Below are 25,303 nucleotides of genomic sequence, written 5' to 3'. Positions count from 1 at the left end.
GCAGAAAAACCCCTGCTGACGAGTTAGAAGAGATATTTTGACTGTGGACGTCCATATCTTTAATCAAACAACAAAACAACAACTTTAATCAACTTCAGTCAAACATCTCAAATCACGAGAAAAATTTCGTTACTTTTGTCTGGAAACAGGAGTCCGTAATTTTGCGGTTGACTTCCCTCTCAATGCGCTGGATAAGAGGGAAGTCCTGGAAACCGCGGGCGTACCTTCTGAGAATCCGGCAATGCATCGTATCGTCTGAGTATGTCCTTCTTATCCGCAAGCGATAGCCCTCGTCTCTTGAATGAAGTTGAAGCCATTGTGACGTGCGTGTGTCTATGTGTGGAGTGACGCGTGCTACCTGTTACTGTATACGGCTAGAACTACCGCGTTTTCTCGCGATAGTGGCACAGTATCGCGATAGCTACACTTCGTCTCTCTCTCGTCTCTTGAATGAAGTTGAAGCCATTGTGACGTGCGTGTGTCTATGTGTGGAGTGACGCGTGCTACCTGTTACTGTATACGGCTAGAACTACCGCGTTTTCTTGCGATAGTGGTACAGTATCGCGATAGCTACACTTCGAAAACCACTAGTTTACAATGTTCATTGCTTACGGCCTGTTCTATTAAGCGGAGATCTGTTCTACTAAGCGGAGTATCTTTATAGGAAATTGCATTAGGCAAATCCGTTCCAGAGCCTTTTGCTCTATTAGGCGGATTACTCTATTAACCGGTGTTCTATTAAGCGGAGTGCACTGTAGTAATGGCGAATCAACCAGATATCATGACTATGGATAAAGGGCAGAGGAAAGCCGTTGTAGTGGGTGGAGCGATCCCAAGTAATGTAAACATTGGAAAGATACCAAGGGCTCAGAGAGGAGCCTGGAAGGTAAAGGCGACAGTCGTGCCTGTGGTGGTCTGAGCACTCGGGGCAGTGACCCCAACCCTAGATGAGTGGTTGCAACAGATCCCGGGAACAACGTCGGACATTTCAGTCCAGAAGAGCGCAGTGCTGGAAACGGCAAGAATACTGTGCAGAACCCTCCAGCTTCCTGGCCTCTGGTGGAGGACCCGAGCTGAATGTGGGATGAACACCACCTGAGGGGTGAGATGAAGAATTTTTAATTTATATATACACACATAGGCACACAGTGGTACCTCCTTTTCCATGTAAATGCCCTAATTCATTCAAAGCCCCCCCCCCCAATTCAGACAAAAATGTTTCTTAAAGCATAAAAAATGAAAATCGAAATATGTAACAATTACATGTTACAATTAGATCATTGCACAGTAAGTGAGCGATGTGCATAATGTAAAAAAAAACACACAGAATAGAGTAAAGAATAAAAATGATGGTCATTTAACTTTTAACTGCCCTCTTTAATCCATGTTCTTTCTCAGAAGTGTTTTTTTGGCAGGCGTTTTGTAGAACACTCATCCAAAGACGTTTGCTTTTGTCGGCTTTTGACAATTCTTCGAAAATGAAACATCAGGAAAACATCAGCACATCGCCCGACCGGTGAACACTTTTTCTGGGTGATTCACTTTTACGTAAAACCTTCGGAACACCTCCTGGGTGAATGACGAGGACGCTGCATAAACGCTTATCTATCTATCTACACACATCGACATATACGATAGAAGTCCCTCTTGGTAAATGGGATGTCAGGATGATGCTCGGAAATAGCCAGTGGCAGAGCAGCTATAAGTATGTTTTGTTCAGAAAACTCTGAGCTGCGAGTAGCATGCCATATTGTGTTTTTACCTTTCGTATCTTGAAATTTATTTCGTAACAAGAGGCAATATTTTCCTGTTTTCTCTGTACAACAAACATGACAATCACATTCAATTTATTATACTCGTATCGTTGAATGTAAAAACCTTGCTCATTCTATTTCAACAACCTTGTTTGAGGAGAAAAAAAACCCAACAACAGTGGCCTACACAATTGAGGCTGTGCTCCGATGAAAATGCCATGACCGTTGCCCTCTGATACCGCCACGTGTTGTGTTGGACATCATTAGTTCATCATGAAATCTGTAAAGTGAACTTGACTTTGGAATTTTAAAAATGTGCTGCTTTTATACACAGCGGAGCATGGCGGAGCAAAACCAACTATTTTGAAAAATACCTTTCTGCGAGTCCGAAATACAAAATAGATGATGATGTATTAATTAGAACACTTTGTATTTTTATTTGTATAGTTTGAATCGACATTTTCAATTTCTAGTAGATATGCAAAAATGCACAGTATATTATTTTTTAAAAGGCATTCATATGTATAAATGTTGCAATACAAAATCTTGGTGCAATGTGTACCAGTGTAAATAAACGTCCACGACTATGGTAACTGACAAGAGGGAATCATAATAATGTTGTGCAAGTGGAAGTATTTCATTGTGTATAAATGGGATGTTTATTTCGAAAGTATTGCAAGTTGAACAAAAGAATTTCTTCCATTCTTAATATTTCCAGGCAGTGGCAGTAAAAGAAAGGGCGAAGGAATGGAATGCAGGCTTGGTGTGACCTTCAGAAAAATACAAACAAATACACTGAAGGAATCATAATGTATGGTGTGACATGTCAACTTCGCATTGTATTCTTGACCGTCAACTCAGTAAGCTCAGATGTCAATACTCATGGCTCCTTTCGACTCACATCTTTACGTTTCTAATGTTTCATCTTCATAGTTCGTTAAACCCAAGCAAATAAGCATGTACAAATCAATCCGAAGAGTGAACAGTGTACAGTCGTTGTAATTATGTGTCTAGAGCAGGGGTGTCCAAACTTTTTGCCAAGGGGGCCAGATTTTATGTGGTAAAATGTCGGGGGGCCGACCTTGGCTGACATTCTTTACATTGAACAACAATATTGTTCAACAAATTTTAGTAAGCCAGTCTGTTTCACATTTCCAATTTTATTTTAATTTCAACAATCTTAAGAATTTCTTTTGGTTCATTTGAAACAGGAATTTGAAATATGACATATCAGTCAATATAAACACGGAGTGATGTCTTGTTAACTCGTGAGTGATGCCCTCTAGTGTCTAAATGCTATTACTCATTTAGTGAATGCTATTACTCATTTAGCCACTAGAGGGAAGCAGTACTCTATGAAACATCACTCACCAGTCTACGAAACCTCAGTCAATGCAACACGTGTTCCATTGCGCCCAACCTGCGGGCCAGACGGCACTGATTTTATGACGGGGGCCGAGGGCCGGATGAAATTCGACCACGGGCCGCATTTGGCCCGCGGGCCGGACTTTGGACATGCCTGGTCTAGAGTATCACATTGCCTGCCTTGGTTTTATTTGTCATTTCTAAATGCAGCCTTCAAGTATTGATCAGAGAGCAGCACCAAAGAGCACTTAAAGAGGAAGCAAAGAGTTCTGGCTGCTTGTATGGCCCTAGGCAGGCGTGAAGATCCTGTTTGGAAGTGATGCATGCAAAGAAGTCCGAGAGCACCCATTATTATTTATGGCTTGCACTGAGTCATTTGGCCAGTGAGCTTCAGGTTTGATATATTTATACATGTATAATCATTTCTTAGTTTTTTTCTTCTTTTTTTTGTAGCATGTTGGTGAGTATTAAAACCTAAGTTGTTCACAGTTGGCTATAACCTTGATGTTACAAAGCTTTTTAGATGCTTTCCAATGATAAATGCGGCATTTGTATGCTTGTCATGTGCCAGCTGTTACGTCTCATTTGTGCTCACCTTGTGTACCAAAATAAACCTCTGCATTTTCAACTGTATAAACATTGTTTTAATTGGCATTACCATTGAGGGAAATTGACAATGAACTCCACTTACAGTCCTTTTGGGTATTCTTAACGCTGCCTCCATTGTGGTGCTACGGTAATGGGTAGTCCACTATCGCAGAAATACAAACAGAATGAACACATTGGACAGAGCGAAGGCTCCTTGCTTAAAGATCCACTAAAGTCAATGTGAAAAGTCTGAGAATTTTGGAGGGTTGAACCGTGGAGACATACAGTTGCATTTAAAGTGTTTTTCACCATTTTCCTGCTTATTGAGGTGATGGCGAGGACAGTGCTGCGTGATGCAATTTGGATTCGAGGATAGAATCCCATCCCCCACTATTTTAGTGCAGTTACCCAACACAATTGTGAATTGCTTCATTACAATTACTTGCCCAATTTCTACCAGTGCAGGTGCTAGTCTCGACCCCGAAAAAGCATCTTCCCCGTATGTGACAATTACCAGAACAGCTCATCGTTGTTATTTAAATTCCCAAGTTCTATGTGTCATTCGGATTACTCTAATATACTGTAACACAAAGGGTATATAACTAGCAGGAAGTATGGGCTCAAAGGTTAGTTATGCGGTGGCAGAATTACACAGTCTGCCGTGTTAAATAACCGGTTGACTGTCCCCTGAAGTGTCTCTGTTACGTGGGCTCACACACCAGTCCAACACAAAGTGAGGAGGAGATGCCATAGGTGAGCCTCGTGCCTAGCTTTCGAGCTAGCTCGTAGTTAGCGCCTCACGTGGTGGTATGGAAAGCCTTGTGAAGGCTTGTTGGGCTGTATTTCAGCCAATTTAGGCTAAGGCTCAGGCATTTAGGTATGTTTACGCCTCAGAACGATAAATGGTAAATGAGTCACAAGGACTCAAAGCACTTTACACTGTTGGCTCATTCACCTATAGATGATGCAACATCAGGAGCAACTGGGGTTTGGCAAGACAAGACACTGGTCTTGCTCAAGATGCTTCAACGTGGTCGCAATGAAACACTAACTTATGGGTGGTGTTTGGTTGACAGGTGAGCAGGGCCTCGTTTCGCCGCATTCAGCAAGCATACCCAAAGCGACTGAGAGCGGAGAGAATTGTTTTCATTTTTCTTGATTTTGAAGCCTCATTTGATACACTTTCAAATTTGGCAAACTTGCCAACACACATTTGTTTTCATTGTGCAGGGCCTTTTACTGAATGTTTATCTAATGTAGAGCACAAATGAACGTTAAGACAGATGGAGTAAGATGTATCCATTATCGATCAAGTAAAATCTGGAGGTGTAATTGACTACCAGATGGGTGCATTTTTTCCCCCATCCAATAACCATTGTGTTCAGAGAAATGACCTTGAAGCGTGTGCACTTACCGTTATCAAATGACTATGCCAGAAATTGCCAGTATGCTTGGTGAAGTTCTACACACAAATATACCCATCATATTTTACTCTGTCAATCAAAACCGAGAATTATAATCTTTGTATAGGGAGAGTTGTTGATACGATCCTTGCAACGGATCATGATTTGATTGGTAAAACGGTGATTCAGTCGTGGCCGCGTGTTTTGATTTGCCACTGTGTTGAGACCTGTTCAAGATTCTATATTGTATTCCCTGAAAGGAACAGGTCTACAAAAGAGGTCAATACCCTTGAATTTGTTTAATTTTGTTAATGGTTTTCATCAGAGCCCCTGATGCACTTAATCAGTGGGCACTGCGGCTATTTAATGCACTTAATTCACTGTAGGAGTGTTGCCCTTGAATTGCAGTCGACAGCAGATTGACACAATTTAGATTTACTGAATCATTTCACCCGTTCTTGAAGAGTGTTCCTCTACTGGAAATTCATCCACTTTTGTAAATGTTCTCTTTCCTCCCAGGAAGTCGGGACATTTTCATTCATAAGACTTGCTTTGAGTCGGACAATAGAACAATGGTTCTTTATCAACATCTTATCAATATAGACTAAATACCAGGATGTGCCCCACCTCCCCCACCTCTTTTTTTTTAAACATTCAAGCTCGATTGAATACACTGAAGATTTTGCTCTGCGCTTGTCATATACGTCATGCAGGGCAATGCACGGGATGTTGTTCAGGCCTCATCAACCAGAATTAAATACAGGACATGAGTGACATTAATCATGATTATTGCAATCTAAGCAGATCCGCTGTCCACCAAGATTTTGATTAAACAAGAACACTTATTGTTTTTTTTGTTTTTGCTCTTACTTTATTTTCGTTTTGTTTTGTTTGGCCAAACACAAGCCCCAAGAAAGATACTTTTGGGAAAAGCCGAAGAACAAATCCTAATCGAGGAAAATGAGGATTCAGACTGTGTACATAGACTGATATTAAAATGTACTTTTTCTCTGTCGTCAGCTTTATTTTTACCATAATAAATTATGCATTAAAAGGTACAGTCTCCATCTCTCAACCCAAATATATTCAATCTGTGCTTTCTAACCCTTTCATGCACCCTGTAACCTGATAACGTGATTACCGGTACCTGTCCACTGTCGTAACCGCTGTCCCCGAAAGGGTCAAAATATCCACCTTGGTCAAAAATATTCAGAAATAAATGTTTTCAAGCTTGACTTCGCCTAACAGTCTCTGAATATAAATCAATACATTGAAACGTTACACGATTCTAAGAATACCAAGGTGGACATGACATGCTTCATCTGATCAAAATCCACCGGAAAGTCTTTGCACACTCTTGAAGTGTTGAAGTGGCCAAATTGTGTATTTGGTACCATGTCCAGCGTGCAATGAACAGATGTAAATGCTTGATGATCCATAAGAGACTTCAGCTTCCACAATGCTAACTAGCCCGTAAGCTGAACACGCGCACACAGACACGCACACACACACACACACACACGCACACACACACAGACACACACACACACGTGCGCAAACACAGATATCTGGCCGAACATCATGTGGTGTTTACGGGTCGCTGTAATCCGGAGATCCCGTCGGTCGATGAGCAAGTCACGCAGGACATTCTGGCAACGATTGGCACTCCGATTAATTGATTTTCAGCTAGAAGCCAGCAGGCAGGTAAAGGAGGTGCGAGCGAATTCGATGTAAAGCTGTTGTTGTCGTTCTTTTTTTCCCCCACTGGTCTCACACCTGTATTCTGCCTGTGCATACCTGGAAACCACCTTTTGTCTAATTTTTCTGTTGGGTACACTATAACATCTCCTACTGATGTAAAATGATGCACCTTGCACAAAATAAATAATGCCTTTCCAAATTTTAGGGATGGAGTTCTTTATGCTTTGTATGTTGTTTGCCAGAGGTGCTACTAAACAACAATTCAACATTATCAAATGAATGGACAATTACAGTTGATCAGCACTTTCCGTGAAAGCAGACTGGCTACCTTTTGCAGATCTTCGTAAAAGTCTTTTTTTTTTTTTTTTGCGAAGATCTGCTTTTACTTTGGAAGATAATGATCAACATGTTTACCTATTTTCTGACATATTCCAGACCAAAATGAATACATATAACATTGTTTACATGTTTTTCATCATAAAGATAAACATAATCATTGATGATTAAAATAATCATGATTTGCAGCCCTATTATTTGCACAATACTCTCAGTTAGCAACCAAGTGTTACCGTACGATCGTATCAGAATGCAGCTGTGCGCTTTTCTGGCTGAGCGGATTCTCCCATCAGTTTAATCACGTCAGCACGCTCCGATTGGAGCGACTCTAAACTGTGGCCGTTGCCTGTCCAATCTGGCGTATTCTCTAATCGATCCAAGTGCTTTTATTCAGGGAAAGTGCCCGAGGAACACATCCTAGAAGACATCCTTGCACTTGTTTGGATGCAGTTAGCTTCTACTTCCTGGACGAATAATATTCTAAAAAGAGACTTCCAGAAAGCTATCAAAGTATTCATTGTGCTACTGTTTCAAATGTAACGCAAATGGAGTTCTGAAAAAGATTGTTTCGAATTTTTATCAAGATGAAACTTTTTATACCGGTACTCTAATTTGAAAACCAGTCGTCACCATAGTTATTTACCTTCGTTTGTATGTAGTCCACTACGCTGCTCCCTGACAAAACAAAACTACATGGTGCCTTTTGAAAAAGGCACTAACACCTCCACCTCTCCATTCTTAAAATGTGGCTTACTTTTAGACACGGTTACTTTCATATTCCTTTGACTAATATGAGAACTTTTATACGTGAATTGGATTGTACTTGGCCCAGTAGCAAAGCATTACCAAGTTCTTAAGATTTTTCTTTTTTTAAATGAAGTCACTCTCAACCACTGTGCGTTGGCGCAGGAATGTGCCATGAAAGATCATCAGCTATGCCTCATGAAGTAATCCAATTTTACCCAATTTAGCCATACTAAATAGTGTTATGAATTTTAACTTTTTTAAATTGAATTTATTTCTTAATCCTTTTTTAAGCATTTCATTGACACAGGTATTGGGAAAACTCCATGTTTATGATTTCCAGGCAGCCTTCCGTTGCCAGAGAAACACGCCTCTTTGATAAGGCTGCCTTCATTCACAACTTAATCACAGCGGGTGTGTTCGAGGTCTGGATGGTAGAATCCAATTAAATGAAAAATGTGTAAGTCCAGTTACAACACCTGATTTGTGACTGACAATGAATTATTTAAAAAAAAATTATGGGAGAGCTCTTGTTGCTCTTGTTTTGATACATAGATCTTGTTGGACTTCTGACAGCAAACGTATCAACGCATCAACTGAATCAACAGTACCCTACAAGTAGTTCACTCCATTTTGCCTTAATTGACAAGACTAATCACCAATCGGCTCCACACGCTCGACAAAATGAAATTGTATTTATGTTACTGTGTGTGGGCTTTTTTTGAAGGGTGGAAGGGGGGATGGGGGTCTAACAAATCAACATGGTTAACTGACGTGTCTATAAAAATATTTAGCTTATATAACACCTTCCCGGATATTGTGATTTTTGTCAGCTTGTCAGTTGATGACACGCTTGGATGAGATTTTAATTAGAAGACCTTATCCACTTCTTACCCGAACAGACTGCAGTGTAAGTGCAGCCTAATGAGCAAGATGAGTGTGCCTTCTTTGCCCTTCCTCCCATTTTGCTTGCTTTGTTGTTCAAGTTCCCTGATGAATCTCGTGCTAAATTGTTTTCTATTTGGACGCTAGTCCAAGGCCGGAATACACACAATGCCCAAGAGGTTGTGTGTGTTTGTGTGTGTGTTCTGGACCTATTTCAAAGTTGGTGTCGCTCATTCTGGCACTATTTCTACTTATTTTCTCAGTGTCTGTTCAGGAAGTTGTGTTTGAGGTTCTCAGCGCCCCAGCGAGGAGTTGAAACAAACATCTTGCTACTGTTTGCAGTAGCACCACCTGTCAATTAATATGATGAATACAAAGCCAGACTGGCCTCAATGGGCCATAAGACTTGGAAAAGACATGGCAAGGTGTACAGGTAAATTTCTAAATGAACTATTGGTTTGCTCCCCCAGAGGAAGTGTTTGAACGCCAGACTACTGGGCCTAATTGTACTGTAATATGGCTTCATTTCTCTGGCCAAGGGGTCCTTGTGTACTCTTTGCTGAACGGGCTCGTTTGCTTTTAGCTGTGTAGGCCAAATTCTCTTCGTTTGGGATTTGAATCATTTTTTAAATTTATTTATTTATTTCAGGATTTGTGAGCTTGATGTTGCACCCCCGAAGGCGACTCTCCCTGCGCCTGATCTTTGGCTGATTTTGGCATTTCTCATGTTGGCGGTTTCCCTGGTGTGACTTGAACACCTTCGGGGATATTGAGCCACATCGCCCACTTCCCCAGGAAAGAGAAACGCATGCAATTCCCACTCCAAGATCTACTTTTTTTTTTTACATATTCCCCTCAGCTACGCATACACTGTTGGAATTTAAAAGTCTTACATTCTTACTCCGACTGTACAATTGAGTTACAACACTCAATCTGTGCGATCGGGTTGTTGCTGTTATGCTTGTAGGCATCAGAAACACCAATTTGACTGTTGTCAAGTGTCGAAATTGATCAAGGAGACGTTTCCGCTGTATGTAGACTCACATTGATCATCCTTAAAATGGTCAAACCTAACACAAAGTAAATGCCCCTGCTGTGACTGCGAGTGCTTTCATCTGTACTGAAAACTCAATAGAACGAGACACAGGCACTTCAAGTAAATGCATGAAACAACATCCACCCTAGCTTGATATTAGCTGGCTCTTTATCCACTTTGCCAGACTCAAAAATTGAGAAATCTAACTCATATCTCTGATTCATCTGTACATGATCACAGTTGCATCCGACCGAATTTCGCAAACGCTAGAAATTCATCCAAATGCTGTACGACTGCTCGGCAGCACCCAATCATTTCTCATTTTCCCTCCTGCGCGACGGCCGACCAGACTTCAAATTGGCTCTCGTTTAAAAGCAAGTCTTGGAATCTGACTGGGAATCTGGCTCCATTCTCACAGTGTAGTCCCGGGGTTCACGTGCAAAAACGCAGAACCGCAAATTCCATATTCTAGGTGGAAATAGAATCGCGTCAAAGCCTGCGCTGAGCATTTGTCAAAAAGTTGCATGTGGTTTTTTAGCGCTTCACAAAAAAAACTGTTCAAGGGAAGCAGATGTCTTTGACAGTTGCCTCAATACTTTGCTGATGAGATTGTACAGACAGCAGCTGTCTCTCTCAGTGTGCATTTTTATGATTTGTTTTTTTTTTTATGCTTCATATGCAAAGCAATTTAAAACGGGAGCCGTTACACACTTGTGATGGCTGTGAAAACCACCCCCAAGCTCACTTCTGTTCGGTGATAATTCAGACAAAATAACAGATCTGGTTTTTTTTGGGCGTTTTTTTTTGGGGTCGGGGGTTCCAATTTCATGGAAGGCCTTTTTTTCTGCCTCTAATTGAAAATTTTGAAATGGTTTGAACCCAAAGGAGGTTTACTTCCCATTCAGTCAAAGTGTCCAAAGTCTGCGTTCTCTGATACATGTAAAGCAGGGGAGAAATGCTGGGCAGAAATGCAAAAAACGGATTGACATGCGAGAAATGTATTGCATTCCTTCCAGATACTACATCTGACATCACCCTTTTTAGGTAAATGCAGGACAAGCGCTGCATAAAGTGCTCACGCATGGCTGTTAAAAGTGCGTGTTAATCTTCACCTTTCGGGAGTGAAGGTGTTCACCTAACAAGGTGAAATGATGTCAAGCCACATGCTATGTTGCTACAAGTAAATTTTCTTCTGCCATTGAAACTGGATGTAAGTGCTCTCAAGATAATGGATGATGACATCACACAGTAATGGCACGAACACCGTAGCTTTTCTGCAGCGATTTCATTCATCCTGCTGCCGAGGTGAAGGACGCTATACGTCACACTTTTGCCCTCCCAGAGCCGGGTGGAGGCGATTTACTTCCAAAATGGCATGGTTTTAACTTGCCGTTAATTGCTCACAATTTATACGCAGTGGTATATGTATCTGTCGACTAAAATAAAACAAGACAAGCTAATAGCGTTCAAACCGCTAATAATACGTTGTCATCCATACTAACTCCTCTCGCATTAATATACTTTCCGCATCATCAACACATCATAAGCAATGACGAGGAACCATCTTGTTGAAATCGTCTCATCTTGGGAAGAATATTCTGTCATGGCTGCCCATCACCTGCACATTTAGCTGAGTGTTTGGGCATTGTTTACTTCTTGTTTGTTTTACTTTCGGTGTACATTGCACATTTGTGCCGCCATGATACAGCTTCACAGCTGGTCACTCTTATATACAGTGTAGCTGCTAACTTGTCTTAGCTGTGTGTGTTGAATGCACAACATGTTTGCATGCACGTTTGCACTGAGGATGGAGAGGAAGAAATTTAATCTATGCTGCATGTCATACATGAAGCATATTTGACAATAAAAATGACCTTGACCTATATCACAGTTCTTGATCATGTAATAATCAAATCCTGTTAATATTGCCCTTTGGAAAAAAATCAATAGTCAGGGGTAATTTGGGAATGATGTATCTGCTCTGGAAAAAAAAGGTTTTTTAAATTGATTTTATTTATTTGTTGTTGTTGTTGCATCTGCATCTCTGTGTGGCTTGGTACCGAGTGGCCAATTCTTCTTCAAGTTCTTATTTTAAAGTTCCCCAGTCTCGCCAAGTTATTGTTGACATTCTTTTTTTTATTAGAGTATCATGACACCAGAAACAACTTGATGCAGTTAATATCTACAACTTAAAAAATTAGACAGTTTAAATTTATGGCCATTTCACATTCTGCATCATTAAGGCTGGCATCATCTCAATCTCACATCATCATCATCCTGTAATAATCACTCGCACAATTTGTGCCTGGAAATGGTCTCAAGTTAGCTAATGTGAAAAAGATTTTGGGCGAGCGTCTCTCGTTTCCGACAGTCGTGTTGGCACAAATTTACCTTGCTGTGTTTCTAATTGTCGTTGTAATTACCAGCAATGGCATTCAGGTAGAGGCTTTCAAAGTGGGAGGTCATAACGTGCTTCCGCTAATTAACGTGAAACCCAAGTGTGCCACATGATGACTTGCCAAAAAAAATGAATGTTGTTTTAATGTGAACCGCAATAGTGGACTGATCTGTCTTGTCAGGTTGAGGCTGTGCAGCCAAATTTTTAGGTATCGCCTTTCTCCAGCGCGAAATATATTATCGTCTCAAGGAATAGAAGCTCCAATCTTTGGATCACAAGGATTGTGGAAAAAGAGGCATCACAATAATTTGGGAAATTACATATTTCTTCTTTAGAGAGACTATTATTTTGCAGGTAATTGATTTTTAATACCAGTCAGTAATAGTCAATTTGAGTAAGTTAGCGCAAGCAACAAAACTGAATAGTTTGTGCGTGTATGTGTGTGTGTTTCAGTCAGCAGAAATTGCCTCTTAACAATTTCACAATGTTTATTATAGCAACAAAGAAAAATATCCTTCCTGGCCTTCACAATATTAATTTCTTTTTGTTTTTGTTTTTTCATTTGCTACGTAAATCTCACATTGGTTCAAACAGTCATATTGGCAAATCTGTTTGTTGCCCTCCGTGGCATCTTAGTTGCTCTAGTGAACCAGTCAGTCCACAGTGTTTGGAGCTGCAATGACTTATCTGCTCTTGGGACCTGTGGGGAGCCTCGGGGGGTGCGGTGAACTTTCATGCCGTCACTGCTGCTGCTGCAGTAGCTGCTGCTGCTGCAGCAGCAGAGAGCAAAAGCTGTGTGCATTTGACTCCCTGAGCATGTAGCTTTGGTTATTATTCAAAGCTAGAGCCTCACAGTGCAGGGGCCGTGGGTTCGGCCTTCCTGTGTAGAGTTTGCATGTTCTCCCCGGGGCCTGCATGGGTTTTCTCTGGGTACTCCGGTTTCTTCCCACATTCCAAAAACATGCATGACAGGCTGATTGAACACTCGAAATTGTCCCTAGGTGTGAGTGTGAGCGTGGATGGTTGTTCGTCTCTGTGTGCCCTGCAATTGGCTGGCAATCAGTTCAGGGTGTACCCCGCCTACTGCCCGAAGACAGATGGGATAGGCTGCAGCATCCCCCGCGACCCTTGTGAGGATGAAGCGGATTGGAAAATGGATGGATGGATGGATGCATGAATATTTAGGATAAACTGATGGCATACTAACACTCGTCCTGAATTAGCACTGATACTGTTCTGTAATATGCCACCAATATTTGGAAAAGTAACCTGAATACTGTATACTATAATGGTATTATCGAATAGATTTTAGCAGTCCATCCAACTGTCCTCTTGCGGTTATTCTGAGGTTGGTTTTCAGGGGCAGGAACCTAAGGGCCCGGACACCCTACGGAGCGAACTCCCTTTAGCCGCTTGTGTCTGTGACTTCATCCCGTCGGTCATGAGCCACAGCATGTGACAATTGGAGCTGGTGGGAACGCGGATCGACCTTTGAGTCAAAGTCGTCGACTTGAAACTAATTCTTCTGGACAATGCACCTATTTTCCGCTCAAAAAAAGTGGGTGGTAATATTTTATAGACACTGCTCTAAGCACACAGACACTGATCCATAAACAGTCACTCATATGGAAATGAGTTTACTGGCGGCCACTCAACGCGTGGTAAATGTTCATCTTGTGGTGACAATGTCTTTTCCAACGATGACCACGCAAGTCACTCCACAGTGTTCATTTCATGTTTCAGGGATGAAAGTCATATTATTGTTTTAAAAACTAGATTGATTTTTTTTATAGAATATATATTACTGTGTAAGATATCCTTTATTTGTCCCACACTGGGGAAATTTACAGTCTACAGCAGCAACATTGGGGGATTTATTGTAATATACAAGTATTCTGATTAAGTCGCACCAGTTGTTTTTGTTAATACAGTCATACCTCGGCTTTCGACCATAATCCGTTCCAGAAGGCTTTTCGAAAAGTGATTTGTTCGAAATCCGGAACTATTTTATTAGCCTATGATTAGAGCAGGGGTGCGCAATTATTTTTCCGGGGCGGGGGCAAATGAGAAACAGAAAATATTGTGGAGGGCCGGGTCAAAAGTTAGAAATATTCATTCATCTTCCGAGCTGCTTGATCCTCACTAGGGTCGCGGGGGGTGCTGGAGCCTATCCCAGCTGTCTCCGGGCAGTAGGCGGGGGACACCCTGAATCGGTTGCCAGCCAATCGCAGGGCACACAGAGACGAACAACCATCCACTCACACCTAGGGACAATTTTAGAGCGTCCAATCAGCCTGCCATGCATGTTTTTGGAATGTGGGAGGAAACCGGAGCACCCGGAGAAAACCCACGCAGGCCCGGGGAGAACATGCAAACTCCACACAGGGAGGCCGGAGCTGGAATCGAACCCGGTACCTCTGCACTGTGAAGCCGACGTGCTAACCACTGGACTACCGGGCCGCCCAAGTTAGAAATAGAAAATAAAGAAGATAGCACAATGTCTTTGTATGCCAGATATAATGTAACATTCTCCTTCACCATCACACTCAGCACTGGTTCTCCTCAAGGCTGTGTACTGAGCCCCCTGTTGTTCACACTCTACACATTTGACTGCTCTCCGACTCTTATTAGCTGTCCAGTTTGCGGAAAGTTCTAGGAAATGTTCATTTACTCGAGCATTCTGAGCATGGAAATTGCCAGAATCGGACTGAGTAAGAATCGGTTCCATGTTTTTCAGTCTCGTAGATCTGAGTCTTTCCAACTACAGGCGTTTCCCGAATGTTTCGTACTTTGTTACCCGCTTCGTTTAATCAGATACAGTACATTTCACTTTCCCTTGCATGGTCGTTACTCTCTCCCTCTTTCTTCGTCTTAATCTCTGTCATTACCAGTCCAAACGAAATGAATGCAATCAAACCTTAATTGTGCACCAATCTTCGGCGGCCCAGATTAAAAAGACCAACGGCCCGAATCCGGCCCGCGGGCCGTAGTTTGCTCACCACTGGATTAGAGGCTAATACAAGATGCAGACATCACACACACACACACACAAAAACTGTCAGATTTGCGTAAATCACAACAAACACATCTGCTCACAATGAACGTTACACAAGGAAGCGTCACTTCCTCATGTACGGAAGCCGAGAGGAGTCAAGTGGCGTATTCTTGTTTGCTCAGTTTGGTCAAGGCGTAAAAATCTTGAATTATTTAGTCAATAACGGAGACGTTCGAAAACCGAGGTTTGACTATAGTGTTTATTCAAATGAAATCCTCCCTTCCTTATAAATGCCTTTTCACAAATAGACCTGGTCCTTTGCGGCCGAGAAACTTAAACCGCGTTCACTTGATGCACCGATATTTTAACTTGACTCCCGGATGTCTGATACAGGTGAAACACTCCTGTGGTGGTTGTTAAGCCGCTGTTGTTTTTTCCAAGGCTCTAGGGAGGTTCTTGGCTAGTTGTTGAGTGTGATATTATGGAACAAATAGCTCAGTCGAGCAGCAGAGGAGATTGCCCTCAGGGCAATGAAAAGGGGGAAAGCAGTTTGTATGCTGAGACATTACATGCACTTGATCCAAAAGGACGTTGAACACTTGTTTCTTCCGAAAATAATATGAGGTAAAAAAAAAAAGACACGCAATGAATTTGTGTTAAACCACTAGATCTACCCGTACAGTATTTAGAATTTGCATGAGTTTCCTTCATTGAACATATAGGAAGGGTTTAAGCGCAGCATGGCACTCCTCCGTCTCAGGCCGGGCACAAAATGCATTTTCTGCTCGGCTCAATCAGCGATGCTGTGGCTTTAATCCTTTGCCCTCGGGGGACAGCTGACATGGATGAGAGTAAACTGTTGACATGGAGCTGTCTCCTATGCTCTCTGATCAAAGCCCGCGCGGCCCTCCTGTTTCACAACCTGCCTTCAAATATGCTCGGGGTCTGTGGCGCAGATGCAGCCTCCTTCTCTCTTTCGCACACATCATTTTAATCCACCGTGAGTTGATCGATGTGATCACAAAGCGGCTATTTATGACGTTTCCGCTGTAGCCTCCGTGACCTTCCTCCGAGTATGTTACGTTCGATTTGGAATACGCTCACGTCGTTGTGAATGCCATTTTTGGCGTCATCAATGTGCTGACTTAAAATGAAAGGGAGAACTTGGCTTGATGCAGTGCAGTTTAATTAATCCCCAGTAATGATGCAACTATTAGTAAGAGCCAAGATTATTTTAAGTGGCTGGAGGGGTGAGATGGTATGGGGTGCTGCGATACTCCAGAGTTACAAGTCGGTGACTTTTGACAGTTTTTTTGTTTGTTTGTTTGTTTGTTTTGCACAATGAAACACGATGCCTGCTAGATTTAACACAATACGTTCTCTAACGGCAATCTGGCATGGACTGGTTACTTTTTTTTTCAAGGTTTACCGCGGGTTTAAAAAGCCATTTTCATACCTGCTGATTTTTCCCTTCAGTGGTTTGAGCGTTATTTTATTTTTTTACGTTTCTTTCTGTAAATAAAATACTTGTAGATTTGTTTTGTCATAGCACAGTTAAGTGACATCATCTGGTTCCACCTCCTGAGCCAATCACAGTTGACCATCACACTCCCCGCAGAGATCCTGATGAAAATATAGCACGCTCTCTCACAAACACACACGCACACAAAAAATAAAATAAAATAAAAAATGCCAATGCTGTCCTCTCTAAGAAAACCCTGCGACCAAACACTGGCGATACCGGCGGGGCGTGTTTCTGTCAGTCATCAGCAAAACGGGCGTCCGTCAGTGACTGACTGTGTGTGTGTGCGTGTGTGCGTTTCATTTTTTTTGAAGTCTGATGCACCACAAAATCCGTTTGATGGTTGTCAAAGTACAACAAGAAAATGTATGATTTAATCCTGCACGATTGACAGTGTCAGTGCTTGTGGCAGCCACGCTGAAGCGCATCAGTGGTGCAGTTGAGTTCCAGGCCAGCTGCTGCAGAAATGGATGTAATTGTTGGTAACGGTTGGAGTGCACAGCACATCTCAGGCTCTGCAGGCTGGCAAATCTTGTTGTCTGCAGGTCTTGATGGTGATGATCATTGCCAGCCGTTCAGGCTTTGTGTCAAACGATGCTTACTGGACTGGAAGCGAGAGGTTTTTGTTGGCGCACGTTTCTTGTTATTGCTTCTAGGGATCAGACATTGGGGTGGTAGATACTGCTGAAGTGTATTTTGATCAGCAACTACCTCAGGGGGTACCACCATGCTAGGAGTTGTAGCATCTTTGATCTGATAAGATACTCAAGCGCTAATATAAAATCCCAAGCATGGAAATTCTACGAACGTGTTATATTTACAACCCACTGGCCATGCACAACATTTGGTAATGTTTTTTTTTTTTTGGCCGTCTCCCTAAATGTTCTCTTCTCCTCACAGTCACATCAGATGGCCAGCCTCACCATGCTGGAGCAAGGCATCATGGGAGCACAGGTCTAATGAGGGAGAGGAGAGCGGCTGGGGACTCCTACTGGTCCTACTCAGGTAAATCTCATTTCAGAATCACAGTTGTTGGTCTTTCTCACTTTATCAGTTCCTCCCTGTGAGGGAATTTGTATGAGTGTGTATTTTCCTTTATTTATTTATTTATTTTTTTAATGCATTCCATCGCCCTCTGAACTCCCCTCTATTTTAACAGGAAGTCAAAGCCATTGCACCAAGATATAACTCTATAAGATTTATCTGCGTTCCTGGCAAATGTTTTCATCAGACGCACACAGCAACAGTTGGCCCGGGATGCGAAAACAGCTGTATTTCTTGGCCTCCCTCTTGCTTCTCGTTATTGTTAGCATACATGGTTTTAATGCCAAACTAAATTCTTTGGGGAAATCAAAACTTGCCTCCTTCATTTCCCCTCCGACTAGAAAAAAAAAAACATTGTAGCCCAAGTGACCACTCATGGAGGCACATTTGTCTTTTGATTTGATTCCATACATTCGGGATGCAGCTGCAGTCAGGTTTACATGTGGAAATACAAGTACAATATTACCACAAATGTTGCCCGCAATCTGTCGTAACTACCTGTAGTAATGCTCATCGAGTTTTCATTGACTCTACAGATAATGTTAACGTAAAGCAGATGGACAAAACAGGAGGTAGAAACCTTTCAAAAATTAAACCGCTGACTGCGCTGAACATTTCTTAATTGAACCACCACTTGTGCTTCGTCATCCACATGGCCACCAGCATTCGTCTCCAACTGTCATGACACTGGAACACGATGCGAGGTTGAAGTACTTGGACACCGCGGCAGTCTTTCTGCCTTGTGGGGTTGTGCTTACCTCACCGTCACACCAATGAAAAAGCAAAACAGAAACATACATAGTTAACACTTTGATGCCGTCTGAAATGAGCACTCGCATTTATGACAGTTCAACGCTTGAAGGTGCGGACAGTGGAATGCTCTTCTGCGCAGCCTTAAAAGGGCAACAACTGATGTTGGGTTCAAAGACTGGAAATAAACAAACAGTGGCACATGTATGTCTGTGTGGTGCAACTACTGTTTAATTTGTGACACCATTAAACCTGAAAGATGTTGCATTCATGACAAACTATTTCTAATACATCCACCCATGAACCTGAAAATCAGCTAGCGCTTGACCTCACTGGTTTACTAGTTTACGAATCCTCGTTCGAGAGCATGGCAAAGAATGGAACACACCTGGAATCCTTAGAATGCATTTAATGGCTCAGAACAGTTCTGCTAAACACACGTTTTAGCTTTTTCTGTTTCTTGAAAGCACTGCTTCATGTTCAGCCACACACATTTGCAGCGGGCACCTGAGGCCCCGTGCAAACAAAGCTGTCCAGCGGGAAATAGAGGTTATGTGCTTTGGTAAAGGGCACCTCACTAGATGGGCCCAGGAGGCGAGAAGCACTCTGTTAAATTGTATTTACAGCTTCCAAGGTCTAAAAACAGCTTCTGGAAAAAAATAACTAACTTGCTCTCGGAATGTAATGCATTTCTGCGTATGATTGGATTCAAGGGGCAGTTTATATTTGATAAAACAATTGCCGAAGAAGCCGGCGTTCATATGCGGGAAACGGTGTAAGTCTGCTCAGTATCCGCGTCACCTTAGGTACAGGTCTTAATCTCGAGTAGTTGACCGGCACACGAAGTGAATGGACTATCCGAGCGTGGCTGCTACTTCACCTCTTACAATATTTAAGAGACGTTAAAGTGGGGGCAGGGGGGCCGTAATCACTTGAAACATGACCTTGTGTTTCTGAGCCACCTCCCTTAAGACTCGGTAAATGATTAAATGCACTCTGAAAATTATTTTAAATCAACAACACCATGACGTTTCGACTTGAGTGAGTTGCAGCGACAGCAAAAAGCATCATCATTTAACGATTTTTTTTAACACGCATCCAATTACAGAAAACAGATCAGAAGCCTTTGTTTCAATATAACTGACAGGTTAACATGAAATTAATTAGTAGATGACCGCCTCTGTATGAATTACCGTGTGAATTCACGCATCTCGTCTATAAAAGTTAATGTTATATGTAATAAAATTTCATTAATTTTTAATGATGACAATAATTTAAGCCCGCCTCTGCTGTGCAGGGAAACCTATATTTGTAGCAGCGGCAACACCATTTGACATATTTTAATTGTGTGTGTGTGTGTTATATTTCAATCCAGCTTAATGAAGACCAAATCGGAATCATTTTCTTGACGCCTTACTGATAACGGAATATTGTTATACGCAAATTATTTCATAATCGGAGCAAAGATGATGTTTGTACCTAATTGTACAGTCCGCTAATCCTTCACCAGTCAGCTGGCTTGACCGCTCGCTGAAAGAAAAGGAAGGCATTGAGGCAACGCAGAAATGTCCATTGCCTTGAAAAGGTAATTAGCAGCTAAGGCTGTGAATGGAGGACCGACAAGCGTGCCTCAGCAGCTAAATGGTTATTAAGGGCATTTGCTCTGTGCAAGTGAGTGGAAAAAGAAATGCAGACAGCTGGCTGAGCCTGAAGCGGGAAAATAGCGAGGACAAGACAAGACTTCAGGACTGAGCTATGCACACAAACACGCAGAGCGTCCCACTAGGTTTCACAGCCACCGTCCTTTGAAGATCCGATAATGAATTACGACAGCGTCTATTCTCGGATCCAAGGTAATGTTTTAAACAAGATATTATTAAATGTCTATTCAGTCCAACTGCCTAGTCGAAATACTAATTTGTCCAAATTGCTGCTGTAGAGCATGAGAACAGTGTCAACCAGAAACTCACATTCGCATGTGGTACCATGACTCTGCAACGCGATCATGTATTCAAGCTGAGCATTATGTAAATGAATACAAACAAAGTTCATGGAGGCAACAAATATCGAGTTATTAAAAACGATACCGTCCTCCCTCAGAGAATGAGGCAACGATTGCAATGGGGGCTCTTATCTAACATGTCACTTTCCTGTGTGCATTGCTCATGAACTTGATGTAAGTAGCCTCAAAACCCACACTATGAAATTTGATTTGAAGTTATTTAAGGCATATGTGTGTGTGGGGGGGGGGGGGGGGTAGAAGCATTTTTCATAAGAGGGATGATATCATACTCACCAAAAGACTCCCACAGGAACAAAGCGATGCATCATTTTTCCTTTTATCTCTGCAGCTTTTACGTCTTCCCAGTTAGTTATTTCTCCTGTCTTCCTTTATGATTTGTTTAATGCTTCAGCAGTGGTTTCATTTTTAACCACGCACATTTGTTTTCTATTATTTACACAAAGGCAATGGATTGTTTGCTATGCCCTTGACCCTTCTTTTCCATGTTGTGGCATTGAAAGCAAAAAGTATTGTAGGCCAATGTATACTGTTGCAGTTTTTTTGTCAAATTGTCGCCTTCTCTAATAGACACCGCTCCCCATTTGAACCAAAAATGTATTCCATAAACAAAATCCTCAAACAAGGTGGACAGCTGTATGTATTACTTTAGAATAAAATCACATTCATTTTAAAACGGCTTCAGCAGTCAATGTCCAGTTGCCTCAGTTCAACTGTGGAATTGGATTATATTGTACTGTTGCAGCACGATGTCTTCGTGGTCAAGAGGCACACAGCGTGGTGATTGGTGAAATAAAAACAATATGGGACAATATCATTGCGGTATGTGGGACAGAACTGTATGCAACGCTGTGAGGTGAGGATGATAAACTGACGTACCCACACATCTGCCTCACAGAGCTGAGGTTTAAGGTTTCAATGTCGGTTCCATCTAAGCGGAAAAATCTTACTGTTTTTCAAAAACAATCACATGAGGTTATATTGAGGACTCGAAATTGTCCATAGGTGCGAATGTGAGCATGACTGGTTGCTGTGCATGACTGCCGACTCGGCCTGGGTATACCCGACTTCTCACCCAAAGCCAGCCAGGATAGCATCCAGCTCACCGACAGCCCGAATGAGCGCAATAGAAAATAGATGGATTATTCTGGTAGAGCGGCCCGGTGGGCCAGTGGTGCAGAGTGCAGAGGTCGTGGGTTTGATCCCAGCTCCGGCCTTTCTGTGTGGATTTTTCACGTTCTCCCCAGGCCTGCATGGGTTTTCTCTGGGTAATCCTGTTTCCTGCTACATTCCAAAAACAAGCACGGCAGGCTGATTGAACACTCTAAATATTCCTGCAGTGTGAGTATGAGCACGGATGGTTGTTCGTCTCTGTGTGCCCTGCTATTGGCTGGCACCCGGTCCAGGGTGTCTCCCGCCTACTGCCTGTCGACGGCTGGGATCGGCTCGGATCGGAAAATGGATGGATGAATATTCTGGCAGAAAACTGCATCTGTACAATTAAAACCCTGCTGCTGCCTGATAATAAATGCCTCACCCCAATTGTGCCAAGTACACTCTGCAGTTGAGTAGCGCCCTCGGTGGCATATTTGACATATGAACTCGTCCCTGAAATCAAATTCAAAGTTCATCCACAGTGGTTAGAAGTCACCACATACGTATGCTCAGAAGATTATTTGTGTTCCTTGAGCGTTCACAGTGAGACGAATAAAATAACTATTGATTAAAGCACTCATCTCGCTTGTAAATGACTGTAAGCTCTGAGCTGCTTATCCGACGCGCTCCAAGTGTCAGTATGTTTGCAAAGCATCAGTTATAGATGTTTGGATTGAAGCCACTTTGACAAGCTGTTTGGGCTGCTGAGAGCCTGTAATTGTGGGAGACGTGCAGATTCTATTTCCCTTGGTCTGGTTGTTTTATTCTACTTCACTCAGGTAGCTCATGATCATTCGCAATCTTTACACTCATGACTCACATAATGAAGCGAATGTCATTTTCAATCAATCGCAGTGTTGATCCAACTTAATTAGTACTTTAGAGGATACAAAGCAAGATTAGCTAACCTGCTGCTCTCGACTGCCAGGATTGTTTGTTTTGGCTTTGACTGAACCTGCAGTTTCATGGCTGCATCTCATTTCCTATCTTGCTTTTCTGTGCCAATCTTTTGTTGTCATGATTTGGATATTTTAATAAAATAACCCCCAGAAGAAGAAGAAAAAATCCCTGAGTTGTTCCCCTTCAATAAAACAATTTAGATGGATAGTTAGATAAAACATTTAAAACGTTCAACAATTTAAGCATCAATAAATTAAAAAAAAAATCCTTTTGGCATTCGTATGTCACAGCGAAATTTGAATAGAACGTGCTACTTCTGGTCCCCGGTACCTTGAGTGTGACACTAGTAGCCTATATTATTCAGGTGTGAGAAGTTTATTTGGTGCTGCTGTAATGTTTGATGAACATCAGGAGGCTCTAAATGATAAGTCACATTTAGGAGTAGTTGGGTAAAAAGAGATGCACTGAGACTTGATGAATAAAACACACACATGCTTGACTAGTAAAGAGAACCCAGGGAAAGTGTATATTTCATTCGGCTGAGCTCTTAGACAGACCCTGTGTAGTTTCCTACAACAGCTGCAACCACCATCAAAGTGGATCAGTATCAGTCAGTATGTGGATAAAGACCGCTTTTACAAGGTATAAACCGGTGACGAGCCTTTGACAATGAGCGCGATCGACTCAGTGATTGCCAGCCCACCGAGCTCCTTTGTTGTCATACGTTAAAAAAAATGTATAAATGAATGCTCACTCTTCCTGAGCACCAGGTTTCCCTGACATGTTGCGCACAAAGCAACATTTGCTACTGCGTTCGTGTTAAAATTTGGAAATAACGCGGTGGTGCCATTCGCTTTGGTTTCCGTCTTTCGTACATACCTGTACCTTTCCAGCACACTCTTTGTTGCTCATTTTCTGACTGAGCAATGACACACGCAAAATCACAAGCGGTCTGAGCCTTAAAATGGCTGGCTGTATGCGAAGCCACCGCACTCAGTCTCTTGTGGTTTGACACTCTTTCCAAAGGCAAAAGAGCAATGTGTGTCGTCATGGTGCCCGACAGAGGTATTGCTGCCTTTTCGAAGTTAATGCATCGAGAGAAAAATTGCTCCCGGTAGCCCCCTGTGTATTTAGTAGCACTTGACTTTAAAGCAAAAATGACCTACTGGGTGGCATTCTTTACAAGGAACCCAGGAGATGCTCCTCAGGGATAAAGATATCCAGCGTCTAAATATCATCAGAGTCCATTTTTCTTTCTTCCTTTCTTTTTTTTTCTTACTTTTTTTTAACAGCATGTCTGACAAGGAAGATAAAGTCAAACGTATATATTAGCGTCATCTTCACAAAAGCGGCTTTTTATGGAATCCGCAAGATGGAAAGAAATGTTAAAAAAAATCAATGTCAGTTCTTGCTGCCATGCGAAGTGCCAAGCAGCTCATCAAGGGCAATTACGGCTCACCTACCTTGTCATTTACGCAGATGACGCAGCATCAGGAGAAATTATGAGCCCACCAGCTCCCTCAAGGACATTTCAACACTGGCCAACACCATGCCGTCTTTGTTACTGCCACTTGGATATGTAGAATTCTTTATTTAAAAAAAAAATGTAGACAGGCATTTACAGACTAATATCAAATAGTCACTATGCATTACAAGGTATGTCAAGTGGGATTGGAGTTTAAAGCTATTATGGAGAAAAGGCAAGAAACAAAGAAGTATGGCCTAGACCTTTATGGACTTGTGCAATACTGGGAGTGATCACATAAGACTCCTGGACTGCTAATATTTGTGTAAAAGACACAAAGACTACATACAACACCACTATCATAGAAACTGCTTAATTTGCTTCAGTGCCGTTGTTTTAATTGCAGTGAATATCCCAAGGCCACACTGTTTTTCTAACTGCACGTTGGTGAGGCAGTCAGCTTTGCAGTCGGGACAGAAGCCTCCGTACAGGTTTCATACAAAGCAACCAAGTTTCATTTGTGGTTCTGTAGATCAGTACACATTTCATACTTGTCATTACTGTAGAAAAAGCATAACGCTTCATTTAGACCACTGGTGTCAAACTCGAGGCCCAAGGGCCAGATCTGGACCTCCACATTATTTTATGTGGCCCGCGAAAGCAAATCAAACATCAAACTTCGATGATGCTGGCTAAAATCTATACCCAAATTTCAAATTTGCATGTGTCAAAAATAAGAGAGACACACATCTTTGTGTTGCCAAACCACTACAGTAATTTAAACCATTTCGGTTGAATAAACCGTTATTCTTGACTTCTTTAAATTGTTTCACAGTCATAACGGGCTTCCAAGGGAAACGGTAACTTCAAACGGTAACCCGTAACTAAACGAGTTTGACACCATTTTTGGATGGTCACTGCGCAAACGTTTCAGGTATGATTATGTTTGACCTTCTGATAATTTTGCTTGATAATTTTGATTGAACTGAAATTAACACATAAAGTCAGATGGTGGGTGCTTGAATTAAATATAATACATATAAGAATATGCCATGAATAAACATCAGACCACCACAATTATCAAGAATGGAAGAAGCACATTTTTATGAGCAAGTGGAGGTTTTAATTGCCAGCAGCAGTTTATAGAGGCAAAGCCAAAGCCCCTTAATCGAGCACTTGGCATTTTATTTGAACTTGACCCAGAAACTGCAATATACCGCTTATCTCTGTCAACCAGCTCCT

The 25,303-nt window shown here is 42.0% G+C and overlaps 1 protein-coding gene across 1 annotated transcript in view; it reads left to right on the top strand.

Annotated features, from left to right (window-relative positions):
• Nucleotides 1–25,303, top strand: part of LOC127607268 (receptor-type tyrosine-protein phosphatase gamma-like) — a 103,667-nt gene that overhangs the window by 17,778 nt on the left and 60,586 nt on the right. The window contains exon 2 of the mRNA XM_052075411.1: nucleotides 17,628–17,732. Coding sequence (XP_051931371.1) covers nucleotides 17,628–17,732 — 105 coding nt within the window. The remainder of the gene's footprint in view (nucleotides 1–17,627; nucleotides 17,733–25,303) is intronic.

Source organism: Hippocampus zosterae, chromosome 9, assembly GCF_025434085.1.
Source record: "Hippocampus zosterae strain Florida chromosome 9, ASM2543408v3, whole genome shotgun sequence".
In the NCBI taxonomy this organism is placed as follows: Eukaryota; Metazoa; Chordata; class Actinopteri; order Syngnathiformes; family Syngnathidae; genus Hippocampus; species Hippocampus zosterae.
Note: the sequence above shows the minus strand (reverse complement) of the source record. Positions and strands in the feature narration are given on the sequence as shown.